At 39.4% G+C, this 19,917-nt stretch overlaps 1 protein-coding gene across 1 annotated transcript in view; it reads right to left on the reverse strand.

Moving 5' to 3' along the window:
- Positions 1 to 6,067: 6,067 nt before the first annotated feature.
- AUH (AU RNA binding methylglutaconyl-CoA hydratase) overlaps positions 6,068 to 19,917 on the reverse strand; it is a 119,468-nt gene continuing 105,618 nt past the window's right edge. Inside the window, exons 8-10 of the mRNA XM_037494512.2 lie at positions 13,789 to 13,839; positions 12,535 to 12,582; positions 6,068 to 9,742 (exon numbers count right to left, since the gene is read on the reverse strand). Coding sequence (XP_037350409.1) covers positions 9,665 to 9,742; positions 12,535 to 12,582; positions 13,789 to 13,839 — 177 coding nt within the window. The 3' untranslated portion in view covers positions 6,068 to 9,664. The remainder of the gene's footprint in view (positions 9,743 to 12,534; positions 12,583 to 13,788; positions 13,840 to 19,917) is intronic.

Raw genomic sequence — 19,917 nt, forward strand, 5'->3', positions numbered from 1 at the left:
CTACCTTGTCGCACAGGACATGTTACATTCCTCCACCAACAAATTATGAAAATATGTATACATGATTGCCATCATCTCATTAGTCTCAGAGACCAGAATTCTTCCTGAGGTGTAGCCATGTAGCCATGTGCCTTGTCTGCCAAATACCCAAATTCCATATTCTAAAAAAAGGAAAGCAGGTATTTAGCATAAGCCATTTTGGGTGGATAAACATTTTAGGCATAACTTGTATCAGCTCTAGAAATGATGGAAACCTCTCAAATTTAAGTCCAAATGATTTCATTTGGTGAAATCTACCAAATGATTATAGTAGGATTAGCACCAATTCTACATAAACTCTTAAAAAAAAAAGAGGGGTGGAAACACTTCCTATATCATTTTATGAAGCCAATATTACTCTGCTACCCTAACCAGACAAAGACATCACAAGAATTTCTTATAAACATTCACAACAGGGTCTCCCCTCATGGCGCAGGTGGTTGAGGGCCGCGCTGTGAAGCTGTCCGCAGCCTCTGCAGCGCCGGTTCAATCCCAGCCGGCCGTCGAAGGTCCCATACGGCACGGCAGACCTCTCCTGTCTCGCCTGCTGCTCCCCTCAGGAGTGTATTTCGTCAGTCTGCCTGTTCTGTTTCCTGCTCTGTCTCTGGTGAATCCTCTTACCCTCCCACGTATCTTGGCCTGTACCCCGGTTCTTGTATAAATAAATAAAATCTTTTAAAAAAAAAAAAACATACACAACAATTTCTTTTTTTGTTTTTTTTAATTTTTTTTTGTTTTGTTTCTTACTATTTTTATATTCCCCATACAATTGCAACCCCTTATTTTGACCCCAACCCCTCCTTTCCCCGCCCCCCCCCCATAGTGTGTCTCTGGTTCATAGTTGTTTGTTGATTTTTGATTTTTTCTTATAGTTATTCTTTTTCCTGGTCCCTTATTTAGATTTTCTAGATTCCTGCTATGAGTGAGACCATCTGGTATTTTTTTTTCTTTCTGGCTTATTTCGCTGAGCATGATCCCTTCCAGCTCCATCCATGTTGCTGCAAATTGCATGTATTTATCTCTTTTGATTGCTGAGTAATATTTCATGGTGTATATGTACCACATCTTCTTGATCCAGTCATCTATTTTTGAGAATTTGGGTTGTTTCCAAAGCTTAGCTATTGTAAATAGTGCTGCTATAAACATAGGGGTGCAGGTGCTCTTTGGAATTAATGTTTCTCTGTCCTTTGGGTAAATACCTAGGAGTGGAATTGCTGGATCATATGGAAGCTCTATCTTTAGTAGGCTGAGGAATCTCCACACACCTTTCCATAGTGGCTGTACCAGTTTGAACAATTTCTTATAAACCCCAAAACCCTGAACAAAACCCTAGCAAGCCACAACCAGCAACATAAAAAAAAAAAAATTATACACCTTGATTTATCCCAGGGATTTAAAAGTTATTTAATACCTGAAAATAAATAAATGTAATAACCACATGATCAAATCAATAGATGCTCGGATAAGGATAAACAACAGAATATGATTGAGAATTTAAATACAGAACTCTTACAGCATGATTGATTTTTTGATGAGGTTTTACCAAAGCAATACAAAGGATAAAATTGTCTTTACAACAAATGGTGTTTAGTCAACTGGATATTAATATGCAAAAAAAAGGAAGTTGGATCCTACCTTACAATAAATACAAAAAATTCACCAATATGTGTCAAAATCTAAATGTAAAAATTAAAACCACAGAACTTCTAGACAAAGACATAAACCTTCATCACCTTGGATGAGGTAAGCTTCTTAGATATGACACAAAAGTACAATCAACAAAGAAAAGAATAAAATAAATTTCATTGAAATGGAAAACTTTTGTCCTTCAAAGGCCACCATCAAGAAAGTGAAAGACAACCCACAGGAGAAAAGATCTACAAATTACATATTTTGATAAGAAACTTGTATCCAGAATACATAAAGAACATCCCCAACTTAGTAATAAAATGACAAATAGACTAATTAAATATGGACAACAGTTTTCTCTAAAGAAGACCTACTGGGCCTCCCCCGGTGGCGCAGCGGTTGAGCGCTGGGTTGCGAAGCTGCCTGCAGCCTCTGCAGCGCCGGTTTGATCCCCTGCCTCCTGGGGAGGGTCCCACATGGCGCGCAGACCTCTCCTGCCGCCCGCTGCTCCCCTCAGCAGTGTACTTCGGTTCTTCTGCCTGCTCTGCTCCCCGCTCTGACTCTGGTGAATTCTCTCACCCTCCTGCACTTCTGACTGTACCCAGTGCTTGTATAAATAAATAAATAAATCTTTAAAAAAAAAAAGAAGACCTACTAATGGCCAACAAACTCATGAAAGTGTGTTCAACATCACTAGCGATTAAGGAAATACAAATCAAAAGCACAATGAGTTACCACTCCATGCCCACTACAATGAGTACAATCAAAATAGTCAATAGCAAGTGTTGGTGAAGATGTGGAAAATTAGAACCCTCATACACTGCTGGTGGGATTGCAAAATGGTGCCACCACTTTAGAAAATAGAGTTGGAGTCCATCCACAAGTCACACATAAAGTTGCCATGTGACCCAGTAACTCCACTGTGAGGCATATAAACAAAGAACTGGTAACATGTACTACCACTATGTCTTAGGTAACTCTGAAACTTACAAGTCTTAATCCAGAAACAAAAGAGATTACAAGAGATTAATCCAGAAACAGAAAGTGGTTGCCAGGAGCTGGGAAGAGGGGCGACTGGGAGAGATTGCTAGTAAATACAGGGCTGCTTCTTATTTTATTTTTTTTTTATTGGGGTAACATTGGCTTACAACACCACAAATATGGGATTCAGAGGTAGAGATCACACCTTTCCGATGTATGTTACCGCACCATATGCATCACCAAAGTCAGAGCTTCTTTTGAGGATGATGAAAATACTGTGAAATTACAAGTGGTTATGGTTATACAGCTCTGACTTTACTAAAATCACTGAATTGTATACTTCATATAAAGCTTGACTTTTATGGGATGTGAATCATATCTCAAAAAAAAATTCAGCAAGGTGGTTTTTTTCTCAACACCAATTTCAGGGTTCCAAACCCAGGATCAACTCAGAAGTTCTAGACGGAGCCTCAAAAAGCACCTTTTCTTGGGGTCAATGACTTTGGGAACCCCAGTTCTCAGGTTTGCTGAGTAGATGTGATGGGGTCTTTTCCCCACAGATGTGGCCTTCGTGCTGCATCTGCTGAAGGTCACAGACAAGGGGTGGGGACTTTTCCTGGGTCCCTTCATCACCACTCTCCTCATGTTTACTCTCTAAGACTAGCTCATCCTTAGAGGAAACTGGGTAAGATTACAAAGATCAGGTTTGTCAAGTTTTTCAGGAAATTCAATGCACATTTTCATATCCATATAAGCAAGTTTTGGATAACACACACAGCATATGTAGGAGTGCAAGCAGCAGTAGCACAGAGGGTTGGCATCGCCAGTTACTCATCCACCCTAAGCTTACAAGAATGCGGGTATGTGAGAGGACACTCTGGACCTGAATTCGGGAACCAGTACAGGGGAGGTGTCAGGATACACACACACCTCCCCCACTATACTTTCTTGCAAGGGTGTTTAATTTACTGTCACAAGTCACACATACATTCCCACAAAGACCAGAGGCAAAGAAAACTACCTCTTTATGTAGCATGGCATTCTGCAGGGAGCCCATGGGGAGCCTCCAAGGGGGCTAAGAATAGCTCTCAATGTTACCTCTCCAATAATTAGAATGTGTGTCCACTAAGTCAGATGTGGACTGTCTTTCCCTATCTTCAATGGCATGTCACACATTACTTGTGCTGGAATTTTTAAAGCACTCAAGTTACAGCTACTTGTGAGAAAGTTCTAGGCTCTTAAAAACTGTGTCTCAGAAGTGTTACTAGCCAGCTCAAAAGAAATGTTACTCACTGCAGGAGCACCTACAAGAAGTCTACATTTCTTGCTAGACAAAACCCTCTTCACTTTGCAAAGGCACAAAGGATTCATTCCACATGTTCAGAGGCTGAAAGTGAAAGTGACTGACTGTTTTTGAAAAGGTCAAGAAAGAGCACTTGCCCATTTTCAAATTCCTCTAAAACCTTTTCCTGTGAACATTACCTCTAAGGGAATGTCGCCCTGGGCTGACACAGTGCCTGCCTTTTGACGACTCCTCTCCAGAGTGTTCTGTGAAATGTGCTCACAAGAGACTGCATTTAGAGGATGTTTCCAGACAGTCTTTGAAATGCATTAGGACTGAACTTTTGCAGTGAGATGTAGAGACTGACCCCCCCAACCCCCCAGTCAGGGGCCTGGGTCCTGCATCAGGCCCTCTGTGCTTTGCTGCAGCCACTTGAGTCAGTAGAAAAATGGGCTGTTTTTCTCAGGTCATCTGCCCATGCAACCCTCAACACTAGAACTGAAAACATGGCATTCAGATATGAGGAGGTCTTTTCTTAAAACAGTGAAAAACTACTGCCTATGGGTTATCCCAAGGGCCAAGGTGGTTATTAACCAGATCCACCTTGGGGGAACTAGCCATTTTCTGTGCCTCTGCAGACACACCACCAGGGCAGCACTTGCAGATGGCACCTTTATCTCACATGAAGGGGTGGGTCTGGTTGCCTAGGGGACAGCAGTGTCCTCAGCGCCCCTGGCATTCCTATTTCCTGCTTGGACCTCAGGCAGAGAAAGCTTGTGGGCCTGGGAGCATCTAAGAAGCTTCACCTGCTGACTTCATCCCGGAGGCTGTGTCTGGACCAAGAGAGCTGGGAGCAGAGTGTTGCTGGCTCTTCCCTGGCAGCCTCAAAGGTCCCAGTTTCACGTGACAGATGTTGAAAGCTGCAGGGTTTCTCTGAAGGGCTCTCCCAGCATGAGTGGCTCAGTTTCCTGAACAGGTCCCCTTCATGTCCCAGGTTTCTCCTGAAACAAATACAACTGCACTTCCTCACCTGCATATGATGACTGGCCTGGGTCAAAGGTCTCCTACAGACACACTCACGTGCCTCCACTGTGATGACCTGGATTCCGCTGCAGGCAAAGCAGCAGGCTCAATGGGAAGAGGTGCTGTGCCCAATGTCACATCACTGGTTTTGGAAAAGCTGAAACTTGGCCAAAGAACTTATGCGTGCTTTCCAGAATAGCACAGAGCAAATACATGATCACTTGAGAGCTGAATACAATACTTGAGATAAGTGTGACTGCAGCCTGGCCACGCTTACCCAGAAGCCGGGGGCACCCCGGCCCACTCGTGCTTCCTTTTGTTGGGGATTGCTGCCAAACCACAAGTCCTCAGACTCACACTCTAGGGGTGTGGGGTGGTTGGTTTAGGGGAGCTGAGAAGCAAGGCTTACACCCTGCCCATGATTAACCGTATCTTCATAGATTTGGTGCACGGCTAGTGGCCACCTCGACAACTCTGGTCCCTCAGGGTTGCAGTGATTACACATGGGGGCTTGCACACAGAACCCCACTCTCCATCAGTCTCTTAAACTATAAGCTGACAAACTTGTTTCCCAAGGCTTTTGAGTACTGGAAGTGAAAATGCAGGTAAAGTGGGTCTCCCTGGTGGCGCAGCGGGTTGAGCACAGCGCTGTGAAACTGTCCGCAGCCTCTCCAGCGCAGGTTCGATTCCCAGCCAGCCAGGGAGCATCCCACACAGCACGGCAGACCTCTCCTGTCTCACCCGCTACTCCCCTCAGCAGTGTACTTGGGTCCTTCTTCCTGCTCTGCTACCCGCTCTATCTCTAGTGAATCCTCTTACCCGCCTGCGTCTCTGGCCTGTACCCCAGCTCTTGAATAAAAATAAATCTTACAAAAAATTTAAAATAAAAATAATTAATTAAAAAGAAAAAAAGAAAATGCAGGTAAAGTGCCTGGTTTAGATGAAGCACTGAGCAGGCGTCCCTGTCACATGTGCGTCTCCTGGCATCAGGCCATGGGATCAGTACACTTTCAGTTTTTTTTAGTTGTAGAAAACTGTTGATACAATCAAGGCAACAAAGCTGACACATCCGAATCAATAGCCTCAGTCATGCCAGACAGGCTAACAGGTCACAGGCTCAATTCCCAACCCCACCACCAGCCTATGGTCCACAGACTGCAGTCTCCTGCTCGGGCCAGCAGTGGACAGTGCCTCTCTGCCCAGGGTGCTGTGCACATTGAGGACAATAGCACAGGGGCACCTGGCAGCATTAGGACTTCATGACTGCCATCATCACCAGTGTAATAAAACCCAGCCCCAATTCACTCAGCTTACACATATCAGTATCTTCAGTGACCTTGTCAAGTCTCCTGGAATCAAAGCATACCGTATACTAGATTTTCTCTATGAAGGGAGTGACCCACTGGGGTTAAAAGTTCCTCCCTTGCTGCCCCCAGAACTGTCAGCTTCCTTCCTGCCCTTCTCCCACCTGACCACATTAAGCTCACACCACACCGTGTTCCACGACGAACCTGACCTCGCTGGAGGTATGGGACGTGGTCTGTCCATTTCCCCGTCAGGAGCCTAGTTCTCTCCCTGAGAATTTGTCTGAAAAGAAAAAAAACACACAAAAGCAAAACACTGCACACCAAGTGATTGCAGATTGGGAGCTGGCGATCCAGGGGCAGCTGGATTCTGGGAGGATCCAAAGAAGGAAAACTATGAAAATCCAAAAACAGGAACTTGAAACTGTTTTCAGGGCTGGAGACCTGACCCATAGGTATTTTGAACAAAGGGTGGATCCCCTTGCTGCCCACAATGGCCCCAATCACAGTCTGTAGCCTATTTGCTAGATGCAAAAAAGTGGTTCCGATTTTGCCCAAATATAGGTAACTTTAAAATGCTGTGTTTTCTATTTTGTGACATGTGCATTCTTGAATAATTTCTGACTGTTTTGATAGTCCAATAACTGCTGACACACGTTAATTAATATTTAACTAGGTGGATAGACAAATATAACAGCATGATTAAATATTAAAAAACATTTGCCTGCCAGGATTCTGGACCACCAATAAGAGCAAATGCAGGCGCCTATCACCAGAAGAGTTAAGGTCAAGTGAGGAAAAGGGTCAATGCCCAGCCCACTGCAAGGCCATACAACAAACGTGTATTTTCTGTTAAGTGTGGCACCCAAGCAATACACTCCATTATGCCCACCCAGCATACAAAGCATGCTGTTGAGTGCTGTCAGCAAAGTAACACTTTGTGACAGCCAATTTGTTGACAGCTAGAAAAGGGAAAGGGGTGGGGGTGGAGAAGCACTAGATTGACAGAAAACCAGGTCTATTTTTTATTGACAACAGCACACAGTGGAAATGATCCTTTAAATCACAGAAGTGAGTCACAGAAAACCTGCCTCTTATTTTGGCCATTAATAAAATCTTGTCTCACAATCAGAAGTCATTCGGAGATAGTTTTCTTTTAGAGATGTTTGAAATCAATGAGCACTAAAGCACTCCAAGACCAGTAGGTTTCCTGTTCCGAGATGTAGTGCATTTCCTGCAGTGAAATGTGTGCCCTGAATGGTCACGTGCCCGGTTACTCGTCCTCCAATTCTTCTCTGGCTTAATCTGAACATACTGACAAATCTACTGCCTCTCCAACTTGGGTCAGCTTCTGAAGGCATTTCACATGAGTATGCACAAACACTCAAGGGCTGGAAAACAGGAGATACTCCCCACTGCCCCAAGAACCTAGTCCCTGCACCGGAGTCTGGAAATGTGCACTGTTGAAGAGAAAGCCCAGGGAAAGGCAGACCTCTACACAGACAATCAGGCACACCCTTTTATCTCGCTATAATTTATTTATAATTTATTAAGTCTATAATATCTGAGTCATATGATGTCCTCACTTGCAGGTACACTCCAGTGACGATCAGAGCTTGTTAGGAAACTAAATGGCTCTTCATCAGCAACAGACTATGAATCCAAGTTTAGGAGACACAAGTCACTCAGATATTCTTAATTTTTTTTCCATCAACATAACTATTTCCTACTCGGTTAAAATGGAATGGGATTTGAACATGGATTGGACAGGACAAAATGGCCTTGAAACCTTTAAAGGACTAAGAAAACAAGGAGGAACTCTTTAATTGCAAATCATCCTGTGTGATATGAACAGCACAAGTTTTCAGTAAACAAAGTGTACATGCCACCAGTTGTGGTTGCACAAGAGCTGAATATAAATTCTAGTAAGCCCCTTTTATCTGATGCTGATCAGCTAAGCCCAGATCTGCAGTCTCAGCACTGCTGGTGACAAAGCAGAGTGTTCCCCTCTTGGGAGGTGTGTCCACCTGACACCAGTTGACCGCAAGTCCACACTTGCCTCTCAAGATTTTCAGAATTGAGATTGAGAGTTCAATTTCCTAAATTAAAAAAAAAAAAAAAAGTTTCCGTGATTCTTAAAAATTCAGTCTAAAGGCTTTCTAAGAGCAATGAAGGCATAGTGCTGACATGGGAACGCACAGAACAGGCAATCACACATGCATATGCCAAATTTGACTTCACTGTGACAGCAGCAAGGCTCATGGTCCAGTATAGCACTACTGGGACTGACAAATACTGCGGTGCAGGTCCTAGAAAAGAGCAGCTTTTCTAGCGCACCAAGTTCCACCCTCAGACACACCTCAGAAAGCAGCGTGGTTTGATAGTGAACAGAAATAAAACCAGCCCAAACCCACTGAAAGCCACATTCTCATTCATACACACCTTGTCGCCCCTCCCCACAGGGCTAGCTAAACTCAGGTGTGCCTGGCTGCTGCAGCAAGGCACGCTGTATCTGCCTTTCCTTAATGAAGTCAGGAGCAAACAGCGGGAGGAAAAGAAAGCAGAGTGCAGGCCACAACCCCAAGTCATTTCCACATCCAACCTAGGCTGTGACATTTTCTTTCTGGGGTGGGTGAGGGGCCATGCCACTTGCCAGGTCTCCAAAGGATACCAGTCAAGGCCTCCGGTGGCCTCACAGGACCTCAGACCCCAGCTATGACTGGATTAATTCGCCACCATCCACATGGTATTCCGGGATTGACTAGGAAGAAGTTTTATCTGACAGAGATAAATGGCATGGAAAGGTGGGTCCTGAAATTCAACAGGCACTGACTGATTCAATTCACAAAGAATGGGGTACAAGAAAAATATCCAAGTTTTCACTAATTTTATTAATATTTGGTAATTTTCACTCATATATCAATTCCCTTTTCCACTTGAGATGTATGCATGTGTCCCTGTGCATGTGCATATAATCCCTTAGAGAAACTTTATTTGGTTTAATTTCACATTTTTGGTATATAGAAATAACTTTATTTCTGTATTGCAGCACAGTAGACATACAGTCAATATTATTATCTCCTAAAGTGTGCAATATATAAATTATTCACATTAAAAAATTAAGAACAGAAAGCTTCATATGCAGGAAATATTTAAAAATGTACACCTACTTGAGGGTCTGGTTTTTGACAGTACACACTACGAGCATTATAAATCTGAATGGCTATAACGAGACAAGGGAACAGAGTACAGGCATGGGTCCATTCTGGGTGCTTGCTGTCCCACCCCAGTAATTCGCTCTTCACTTTGGTGGTTGGGGCTCCATGTGTTGAACCATAGAGCAGATCTGAAAGATACCTCCAGAAAAACATGTATTATACTGGCATTTCAAAAATTTCTCTTTCTTCTATTCTCCTTTATAGCGAGGGGGCCTTTTCTCTTTAAAAGCAAGAAGACCTTCAAGTCTGTCTTTCGTTGGAATAGTCTAAGGGAAACAAAATTTTACATTATTTTTACCAAAAAGAAAAAAACAGCTTAAAAGTTAAACAAGCTTCATCTAAGAAAACTATTAAGTAAAATCTAAAAGTTGAAATTTATCAGTCATTGAAAAATTCTAATTATGAGACCAAATTTAACATTCTAACTTCAAATGCCTCTTCTGCATTTCAAACATATTTTAAAAAATAATAGATTTTTAAAGACAGATTAAGCTTACAAATAAATGGAATAGAAAAAGTAGAGTCCCATACACTCCTTCAAGCCTCCTACATCCTCTCCTTCCCTTATTAGTAACACCTTGCATTAGTGTGGTACAGATGTTACAAATGATAAATCAATATTGATGCATTAATCTAAGTCCACAGTTTGCAGGAGGGTCCACTGTGTAGCATGTTCTATGGGTTTTGATGTGCATAATGTCAAGTATTCATCAATACAGGGGCAAACAGAATAGCTTCACTGTCCTAACCATCCCCAGTGCTCCACCTCTTCAACCCTGCCCCATGTTCTAGGTGGAATCATACAGTGCATCGCCTTTTAGTCTGAATGAAGCCCTTCACTTAGCAATAGGCATTTAAGGTTCCTTTACATCTTTTCATAGAGTGATAGCTCATTTCCTATTATCACTGAAAAAATACTCTATTAATAGTCTGATGTATCACAGCTTATTTGTCCATTTATCTCCTGACAGACATTTTGGCTGCTTCCAAGTTTGGTCATTATGAATAAAGCTGCTATAAACACTGAACTGCAGTTTTTTGTGTGGACATAAGTTTTAAACTCATTCAGTTAATTCATAGTAGCATGATTGTCGAATAATATGTTTTGTAAGAAATAGCCAAATTGTGTGAATTCGTTGTATTTGCTTTTTTAATGACATATATATACTGTTGCATCTTTTCATATGCTTATTTGCTACTTTAGTGAGGTATCTTCAGATCTTCGGCCCACTTTTTCTTATTGTTCAGTTTTAAGTTGTTTGTATATTCTGGAAACAAGGCCTTTCTTTAGCAGATGGATGTTTTGCAAAGATTTTCTCCTAGTATATGGCTTATCTTGTTCAATGTCTTTGAAGAGTTCATTTTAATGAAGTCAAGCTTACAATTTTTTTTTTTTTAATACATTATGCTTTCAGTGTCCTATCTAAAAAGACACTGCCAAACCCCAGGGCCACCAAGATGTTCTGTGTTATCTTGTAGAAGTTCTATGTCCATGAGAGGCAGCAGTGACAGCCTCTCTTACACTTCTGAGATAGTTAATTTTTATCTTCTCAGTTTTCACCTTGGCTAGCCTGGATAGAAGTTTGCGAATTTTATAGATCTTTACAATGAACCAACTTTTGGTTTTATTGCTTTTTCTCTTCTGCTTACTGTGGATTCATTTTGCTCTTTTGTTTTCGTTTTTAACTTTCATAAGCTAGAAACTTATTTTTTTTCTTCTTTACTAATATATGCAAGGGATGCTATAAATTTCTAAACATTACTTTTGATGCATTCCCACAAATAAGTTCAGAAGCTGCATTTTCATTTTCATTTAGTTCAAAAATTTTTAATTCCACTTAAGACTTCTTGATACACATGTTTTTTAAAATAACAAGTGTTGTTTAATTGCCCAGTATTTTGAATTTTCTACATATCTTTCTATTATTGAATTCTACTTTACTCCCACTGTGGTCTAATAGAATACTTGGTATGATTTCTGTTTTTTACATTTATAACCAAATGTGCTTTTAAAAATTTGCTTCAGGGCCTTCCTGGTGGCACAAGGGGGTAAGACACAACCTATGAAGCTATCCACAGGTACTGCAGCATGAATTCGATTCCTGGCCAGGGAGCTACCCACATGGCGCAGCAGACCTCTCCTGACTCACCTGCTGCTCCCCTCAGCAGTGTATTTCAGTAGATCTGCCTGTTCTGTTCCCCACTCTGTCTCTGGTGAATCCTCTCACCTCCCACACCTCTGGCCTATATTATGGTTCTTGTATGCATAAATAAATAAATCTTTTTAAAAAAAATTTGCTTCCAAATCTGAAGTTGTCCATTTATAAAGGTTTATAATTTACTTCATGACAGGTGGTGATTTATAAATGCAAACCAGGCATATATTAATGTTACAGACAGTGTTGTTCATTTAAACACGGCCATGCTTAAATGGGAGCAGTATCCAATTTTCAGAAAGAGTAGAATAAAAGTCTTTTGCTACCTTAAATGTCCTAAAACAAAGTTTTATCCTTAAAGAAAAAGAGAGAGAAGAAAAGAGAGGAGGGAGGGAGGCAACTTATTTTTCTACAGAAAACCCTACTAATTTGTACACGAAAAGAAAACTCTGTAACTGAATTAGTGAAATTTCAGTAGAGAGGCTCAGAACATAAGGAAAAGCCACCAAAAGAGGCTCAGAACATAAGGAAAAGCCACCAAGCCGCTCACACTGAGGGTGCCCACACGCACAGGTGCCGTTGCCTTCCTTCCACCTACCTGAGTTGCAGAGGGTCCACACCCACACAAGATACTGCATGAGCCAGAGAGACAGCTACCACATAAATGGGACTAAAGTATTAAAGAGCATTCTAAATTACATAGACAGGCATCATTAGTCTGTGGAACTGAATCTGTCATAAGAACTAGTAACAAATAGCAGAAACAACTAAGTATCACATGTATTTGATTCTGGCATGGAGACCATCTTCCTCAATGATACAGAATTCATTTGACTTTACAAAGAAGGTAAACATCATCTGGAAGGAGGCATCATCATTGAATTTGTGACTGTATTACATACCTGAGCATAACAAGCTTCCTCTATGGCTAACCCTGTTACTAAGTCCACCTGAGGATAAAAATATAATACATTTCAGTAGGAATTACTTTTAAAATATGGTATACTTGATATAAACGCAAACTTAATAACCCTATTCCAAAATAAAAGAATCCTCTGAGTAGGTACAACAAAGTCAAAAGTGTGACCAGCACAAGAGACTCTGAAGCCAGGCTGCCTGGACTTAACTTCTACCTGCGCCATTCTGGAGCTGCAAAACCATCGAGAAGTTATTTAACCTCACTGTACTTAGGAGGAGCACCTGAGCAAGAGGCTAGCTGTATACTTACCAAATGCAAGTAGGGTGAGAATTAAATGAATTATAAAATTTATTTACAAGTTTATAAAGTACTTGAGATATAGAGATATATATAGTAAGACTGATACAGACACATTGTATTATATATATTGTACATTCTATATTGTAATACATATATATGAACTAACACATTGTAAGAACCATATAAGGTGTTTGTTATTAGCCTAGTAACTTGTACATTTTAAAAACTGCATTTATTGCTAACAAATTCAATTTCCTTTTTAATGCTATAAAGCACAGAAAGATACAGTGACTCTGGGCCTGCAAGAAAGAAGTATCTTTCCTTAAAATTCCCATAATTTAACCAAAATATCACCAATGTAATTAAAAGTCCAATGTAACAGAGTGCTTATATTGTCATCTTGCTCTGTCTATCTGTCCCATGGCCTGTCCCCTATGGAGACACATCCCCAGGGTAACCCCAGGACACCCTACAGACTTGCCTTGTTTACATGTCTCCTTGCAGAAAGTATCTGCAGAAGATAAAGGTGGAGACCCAGGCTAAGCTCTGAGAAGAATGTTGTTCTCATGTTTTTCTAAGATGATAGTAGTGCTGAGACCACACAGAATGTCTTTTTCTTTTGGTTTTCTATGAAATACCAACTAAAAAAGTCTCAACTCCATGGCAAAAATGATAAGCATTAAGCTTACAAGGCATGAGTGAAATTACCAAATTCTGTAATTATGACACTGAATCAACAACTATAAACAGAATGAAATCAATGATGTTGCTATTGTAAAATCCAACTCTGCAGCTTTCAATTATAGTAGCACTGAAATAACTATATTACAGAACATAAGAAAATAATATAGAATTATTGTGGACTCTATATATTGCCAATTTAAATGAAGTTTAAACTCCCAATTCCAGGAATAACCTTAAACATTAAGGCACTCACCTCCATCCCTTGATTAATTGCTAGTTTTGCCACTCTCATTGCAACAGGTCCCTACAATTCAAATTAAAGAAAGAGATTTCAATTATTACTTATGCCAGTTATGTTCTACATCTCAGTGAAATTCAGAAATTCCCATTCCTGGATCCATGGCACAGAAGCAGTAACAACTGTGATGGAAATTTTCTTTTAGGGGTCTTGCAAGGTCTCTCTCTTGCATCAGCCAGTGACTGAGATTCCAAAGGAGACTGTGCTGGCAAAGTTAGTTGCTCTAAGGTGAGCAGGCGGAATGTGTCTAGCAGAGGACTTGCCTTTCTTCACCAAGTCTCCACAGAAGTAGGGAAAAGGAGACAAAGTGCTTGGCACCAATACCACCTCCTTTATTGGTATAATAGAAAGCTAGGGTACAAATGAGGCTGACATTACTGATGAACATGGGGTTCAGACATGTATCTCTCCTCTACGGTTGTCAATAAATGATCCAAATAAAGTCATGCTAATAACGATGTATATTCTAGAAGTGTTCCCATATCAAACAAATGTTTAAAATCTAACAGTCCTGCAGGATGTGTGAGGGTCACTGAGGGAAAAACTGAGTGTCCTCTGTCAGAAGTAAAGTATTATTTTTGTCTTATACAGCCACAATCCACCTGAAGGAATTCAGTTATTTGACCATGTTTTAAATTCTTAAAAATTGTTTATGTGTGATGAATTAGAAATCAAAGCATATTTTAAAGTGTCGTTTGAATTAAAACGCAAGTAAGATTCTAATAGGCAATACAAAGCCTCTAACTGAATGAATAAATATGCATGATCGTATAGAAAAATGTCATTTCTCCTGTCAGAGTTTCAATGCTCAACCTAAAACTATTTAAGAGCTCCTCCTGAGTCCCATGCTGAAACATCTTTTCTAGAGGTTGCAATTTTCTTAGACAAGTATCTTAGTTTGAATTCTACCATTCTCTTTTAAACAATGCTCTTGTGTGAAAATCTTTTCATCCCCAGCTGATCCAGAGACTATGCCTGTAACACTTCCATAGGCACACAAGTCTCCAAGTCCCTGGTGAAAATGTAGATGAAGGTTCAGGGGACTGAGGTAGGCCTGGGACTCTGCTTATACACTACTCCGGGATGTCCAGGTTGCCGGTGCATGAACCACACCTTGAGCAGCAGGATTTAACAAACTGGAAAAATGAAAATGCTATTTGATACAATGCATGATTCAATCAGCTTCTCTTCTAAGACATAAAACCAAGGCCTTGTCTTCTGCATACTCATTTTATGGACATTTTCTAGGGTTTTTTTTTTTTGAAGAGTAATCATTCAATGACAAAATGAAATTTGCAAAAATAAATATTCCTTAAATTTCATTTTGTAACTTCTGCATGTATTTGTTACACCAATCTTGTTGCAAATGGCAAGATTCATCCTTTTTCAAAAGTGAGTGGTTGAGAATATATGGTACAAATATGTACCATATGTACCACTCATCTGTCCTTGAGCCTTAGGTGCTTTCCATATTCTGGCTATTGTAAACAGTGCTGCAATGAACACAGATATGCATATATCCCTTTGAATTAGTGTCTTATATCCTGTAGGTAAATACGTAGGAGAGGGACTGCTGTATCCTATGGTAGATTGATTTTAATGTTTTGAGAAACAGCCATACTACTTTCCATAAGGTCTGGAAAGACTGCATTTACCCTAAGTGTATAAAAGCTGCTTTTTTCTTACGCCCTCACCAACACCTGTTACTTCTTGTCTATTTTATACGAGCCATTCTCATGGGTGTGAGGTGGTTATCTCATTGTGGTTTTGATTTGCATTTCCTTGATAATAAGTGATGATGAACATGTTTTTGTGTGCCTGTTGGCCACCTATATGTCTTCTTTGGAGAAGTGCCTATTTAACTCTTCTGCCCATTTTTGACTGGGTTATTTGTTTTCTTTTTGTATGAGTTTTCTGTATATTTTGGATATTAGCTCCTTGCCAGATGTATGATATACAAATATATTTTTCCCACTCAGTAGAGTGTCTTTTTGTTTTTATGATAGTTTCTTTTGCTGTGAAGCTTTTTATTATGATACAGTCCCATTTGTTTATTTTTCTTTTGTTTCTCTTGTCATTGGAGTTGTTTCCAAAGACATCCTTGAAGTGAATTTTGCCTATATTTTCTTCTATTTTTTTATGGTTTCAGGGATTACAGACAATTTTTTGTTTAATTTCTGCGTATTCTGTGAGATAGTGGTGGTTTCATTCTTTTGCATGTGACAGTCCAATTTTGCAAACTCTGTTTGTTCTTGAACAATTACATAACTTGACTCCTTTTTCCACTGTATAACCTGACACTTTTATCATAAAGTATTTGTCCATATAAGTGTAGGCTTATTTCTGGGCTCTCAATTCTATTCCATTGATCTCTGTGTGTGTTTTTAATTCATAACCATACTGTTTTTTATTACAGCTTTGTAGTATAGTTTGATGTCTGGGAATGTGATAAATCCAGTCTTCTTTTTTTTTTTTTGACAGAATTGCTTTGGTATTTGGGATCTTTTGAGGTGCTATGTAAATTTCAGTAATGTTTGTCCTATTTCTTCAAAGAATTCCATTGAAACCTTGATAGGGATTGCACTGAATCTATATATTGCTTTAGGTAATAAGGCCATTTTAATAATGTTAATTCTTTCAATCCAGTAGCAAGGAGTAGCTTTCCATTTCTCTGTCTTCTGTGTCTCTTAGTAATATCTTATAGTTTCCACTGAACAGGTCTTTTATCTCTATAAGGTATTTAATTCTTTGTGATGTAATTGTAAATGGAATTGTTTTATGATTTTGTACTCTTCTAGTACACTGTTGGCATTGTATATAGGAATCCAATTGATTTTTGTATGCTGATTTTGGAGCCCATCACATCACTGCACTGATTTATTTTTTCTAATAGTTTCTTACTGGAGTTTTCAATGTATATAATAATCAAGTATACAAGTGACAGTTTTGCTTCTTTTCCAACCTGGATTTCTTTTATATTTTCTTCCTAAGTGGTCTATCCAGGACTCCAATACCATGTGGAATGGTAATAATGAAAGTGGACATCTTTGTATTTGAGCTTTGAGGATAAACTTTACATTTTTCACTACTTAGTATGACGGTAGTTGAGGGTTTGTTATATATGGCCCTTATGCTGAGGTATGTTCCTTCTATGCCTTTTTTCCTGAGAGTTTTTTTTATCATAAATGAATGCTGAGTCTTGTCAAATGCCATCTCTGTATCTATTAATATGATCTTATGACTTTCATTTTCTATTTTTGGATGTGATAAATTATACTGATAAGCACATGTTGAACCATCCTTCCCTCACTGAGAGAAACCCCACTTGATCATGATGAGTGATCCTTTTAATGTACTGTTGAATTTGGTTTGCTAAGATTTTTGTTGAGGATGTTTACATCTGTGTTCATCAGGGATATTGGTTTGCAGTTTTCTTTTCCCTTTTTTTTTTGTGATGTCTGTCTGGTTTTGGTATGGAGTAATGTTAACCACATAAACTATGTTTGGAAAAATTCCTCTTCCTCAATGTTTGGAAGAGTTTGAGAATAGGTCTAGTTAGTCTTGGAAGGTTTGGTAGAACTCACTAGTGAAGCAGTCTGGTCCTAGGTTTCTATTTTTTTTAGGAGACTTTTGACTATTGTTTCAATTTCCTTGCTTGTAATTAGTCCATTGAGGTTTTCTATTTCTTCCTGATTCCTGGTTGTATATTTCTAAAAATTTGTCCTTTTCTTCTAGTCAATTTATTGGTACAAAGATATTCATAGTAGGCTAATGATGCTCTGTATTTCTGTTTGTCTGACGTAACTTCTCTTTTGTTTCTGATTCTACCTTTCTTATCTTACTAACCAGGGCTTTGTCCATTTTATTTTTTCGTAGAACTAGTTTTTTATTTCATTGATCTTTTGGACTTTTTGATTTCTCTTTATTTCCACTCTAATTTTTTTTATTTCCTCTCTTCTACTGGCTTTTGATTTTATCTATTCTTCTTTTACTAGTTCATTAAAGTAGAAGGTTAGATTATTTAAATCTTCCTTGTTTCCTGCCATGGGCCTGTACTGTTAAATACTTTCCTTTTAGTGCTGCTTTTGCTGTATCCCATAGATTCTGGTAGCTCATTTTCATTTGTCTCAGGTATTTCTTAATTTATTCTTTGATTTCCTCACTAACCCAAGAGTCATTCAGTAATATGCTATTCATTCTCCACATATTTTTGGCTTTCCCACTTTCATTTTGTGGCTGATTTCTAGCTTGATAACATTGTGATCAAGAAAGATACCCGATGTAATTTAAGCCCTCGTGAGTTTATTGAGATTCGTTTTGTGACTCAACATGTGGTTTATCCTTAAGAATGTTCCATGTGTACCTGAAAAGAATGTGTATTCACTGATTTTAGGGTGCAATGCCCTATAAATATCTATTAAGTTCACGTGGTCTAATTCCTCACTTAATGCTATTGCTCCCTTATTTATTTTCTGTTGGTTTATCTGTCTATTGATGAAAGTGGAGTGCTGCAGTCCCTCTACTACTGTGTCAATGACCTTTTGGGTTTGTTCATAGTTGCTTTACATATTTTGATGCATATGTGGTGCATATGTGATGAGTGTTATGTCTTTCTGATGTACTGATATTTTAATCATAATATCCATCTCTATCTCGTTATCTTTTTTTAGTTGGATGCCTATTGTATTTGATACAAGTGTGGTGGTTCCTGCTCTTTTTAGGGTCCCACTTGCTGTATGATTGTTTCCCAACCATCTGCTTTGAGCCTATGTTTATCTTTGGGCTCAGATAGGTCTCCTGGAGACAACAGAATTGGGTTTTGTTTTCTGTGCCTTTTAACAGATGTGTTTAGTACATTTACATTTAGGGAGATTAAAGATATCATGACCTGTAACTAACATTTTTTTCCAGTTTGTTCAAATTTTTGTGACTCTTCTTCTCTTTGATTTAGTTAAGAGTGCTCTTTCAACATTTCTTGCAGAGGAGGTCTGACCCCAAAGTTTTATGCCATTTTGTCGTTACACCAACATTTTGTTAAACTGTTACGTCACCTGATTACATGTACACTGAATCTCTGTAGACAGAAATTTCCCTTGTATTTGGGGAAACTATTAATACCAAAGTTAGAATGAGTCTTCCTTACCTACTTTTACTACTTCTTTTAGAGTAATAAAAACCTTTCCTATGTGCTCTCTGTGCTCTTTCCATCATTTCATAGTATAAGGCTCCGTGTTATAGTCTATGAGAAATAAATTACAGAAAATGACAGCTCACATTTAATTGAGACAGATTAAGCAGTATCCACACCAGCAATGTGTTTTAGAATCCATGGAACTGTGATGTTTCATTCCACAGTTCTCAGGACAAGGCGCACCAGGCAGACCTGGGCCTTTACGTTTGGCAACAAAGAACTCCAAGAATACCTTTTGAAATTGGATGCAAACCTCTAAACAAACATGAAGGGAACATGTATTTTTCTGGATAGAGATGCCAAAAGGATCCCTGGTCCAAAAAATAGGTTATGGATCCTGTGTGAATTAAGTGACTCTGAGTTAGTGAACAAGTTATTTTAACTCCTGAAATGATTAGGACACAAAACTTTAAACTCCATGCAGGATTAAGATAGAATGAAAGAATATTTTTCCCTCTCAAGTTAAAATCTTTTAATCCAGAAGATGACCTGTGTGGAAATAAATGAAAACCACCCAAATGATGTAAGCAAATCCTATTAATTAAAATCTTGCTGTAGCAAGGGAGTTAGGCACCATCACTTGTGGCTGGCAGAGATTCAAAGAGGTTATGCAGAACGTTTACATTGGTTGCTGCAGTCAGGTGTTCTATTGGGTTGAGTATTCTATTGTCCTCTATAGTGTGGCCATTATTCATTTGCATATTCATTTCACACCTGCACATTTCTGAGATGAACCTTTTCACAGAGATGCTGAAAAACATCCATAAAGAATAGTTTCAGTGAGACTACAAGTACATTTGGTAGAATGCCAGAATCCTCTGCCCTTGGGAGGATGCATTACTTGAAAAATGCAGATGCTAAAAGGGTGGAACTCCATGATAGTTATTCTTGGC

This window comes from Talpa occidentalis, unplaced genomic scaffold, assembly GCF_014898055.3.
Source record: "Talpa occidentalis isolate TD23 unplaced genomic scaffold, MPIMG_talOcc4v2.1 talOcc4.7, whole genome shotgun sequence".
In the NCBI taxonomy this organism is placed as follows: domain Eukaryota; kingdom Metazoa; phylum Chordata; class Mammalia; order Eulipotyphla; family Talpidae; genus Talpa; species Talpa occidentalis.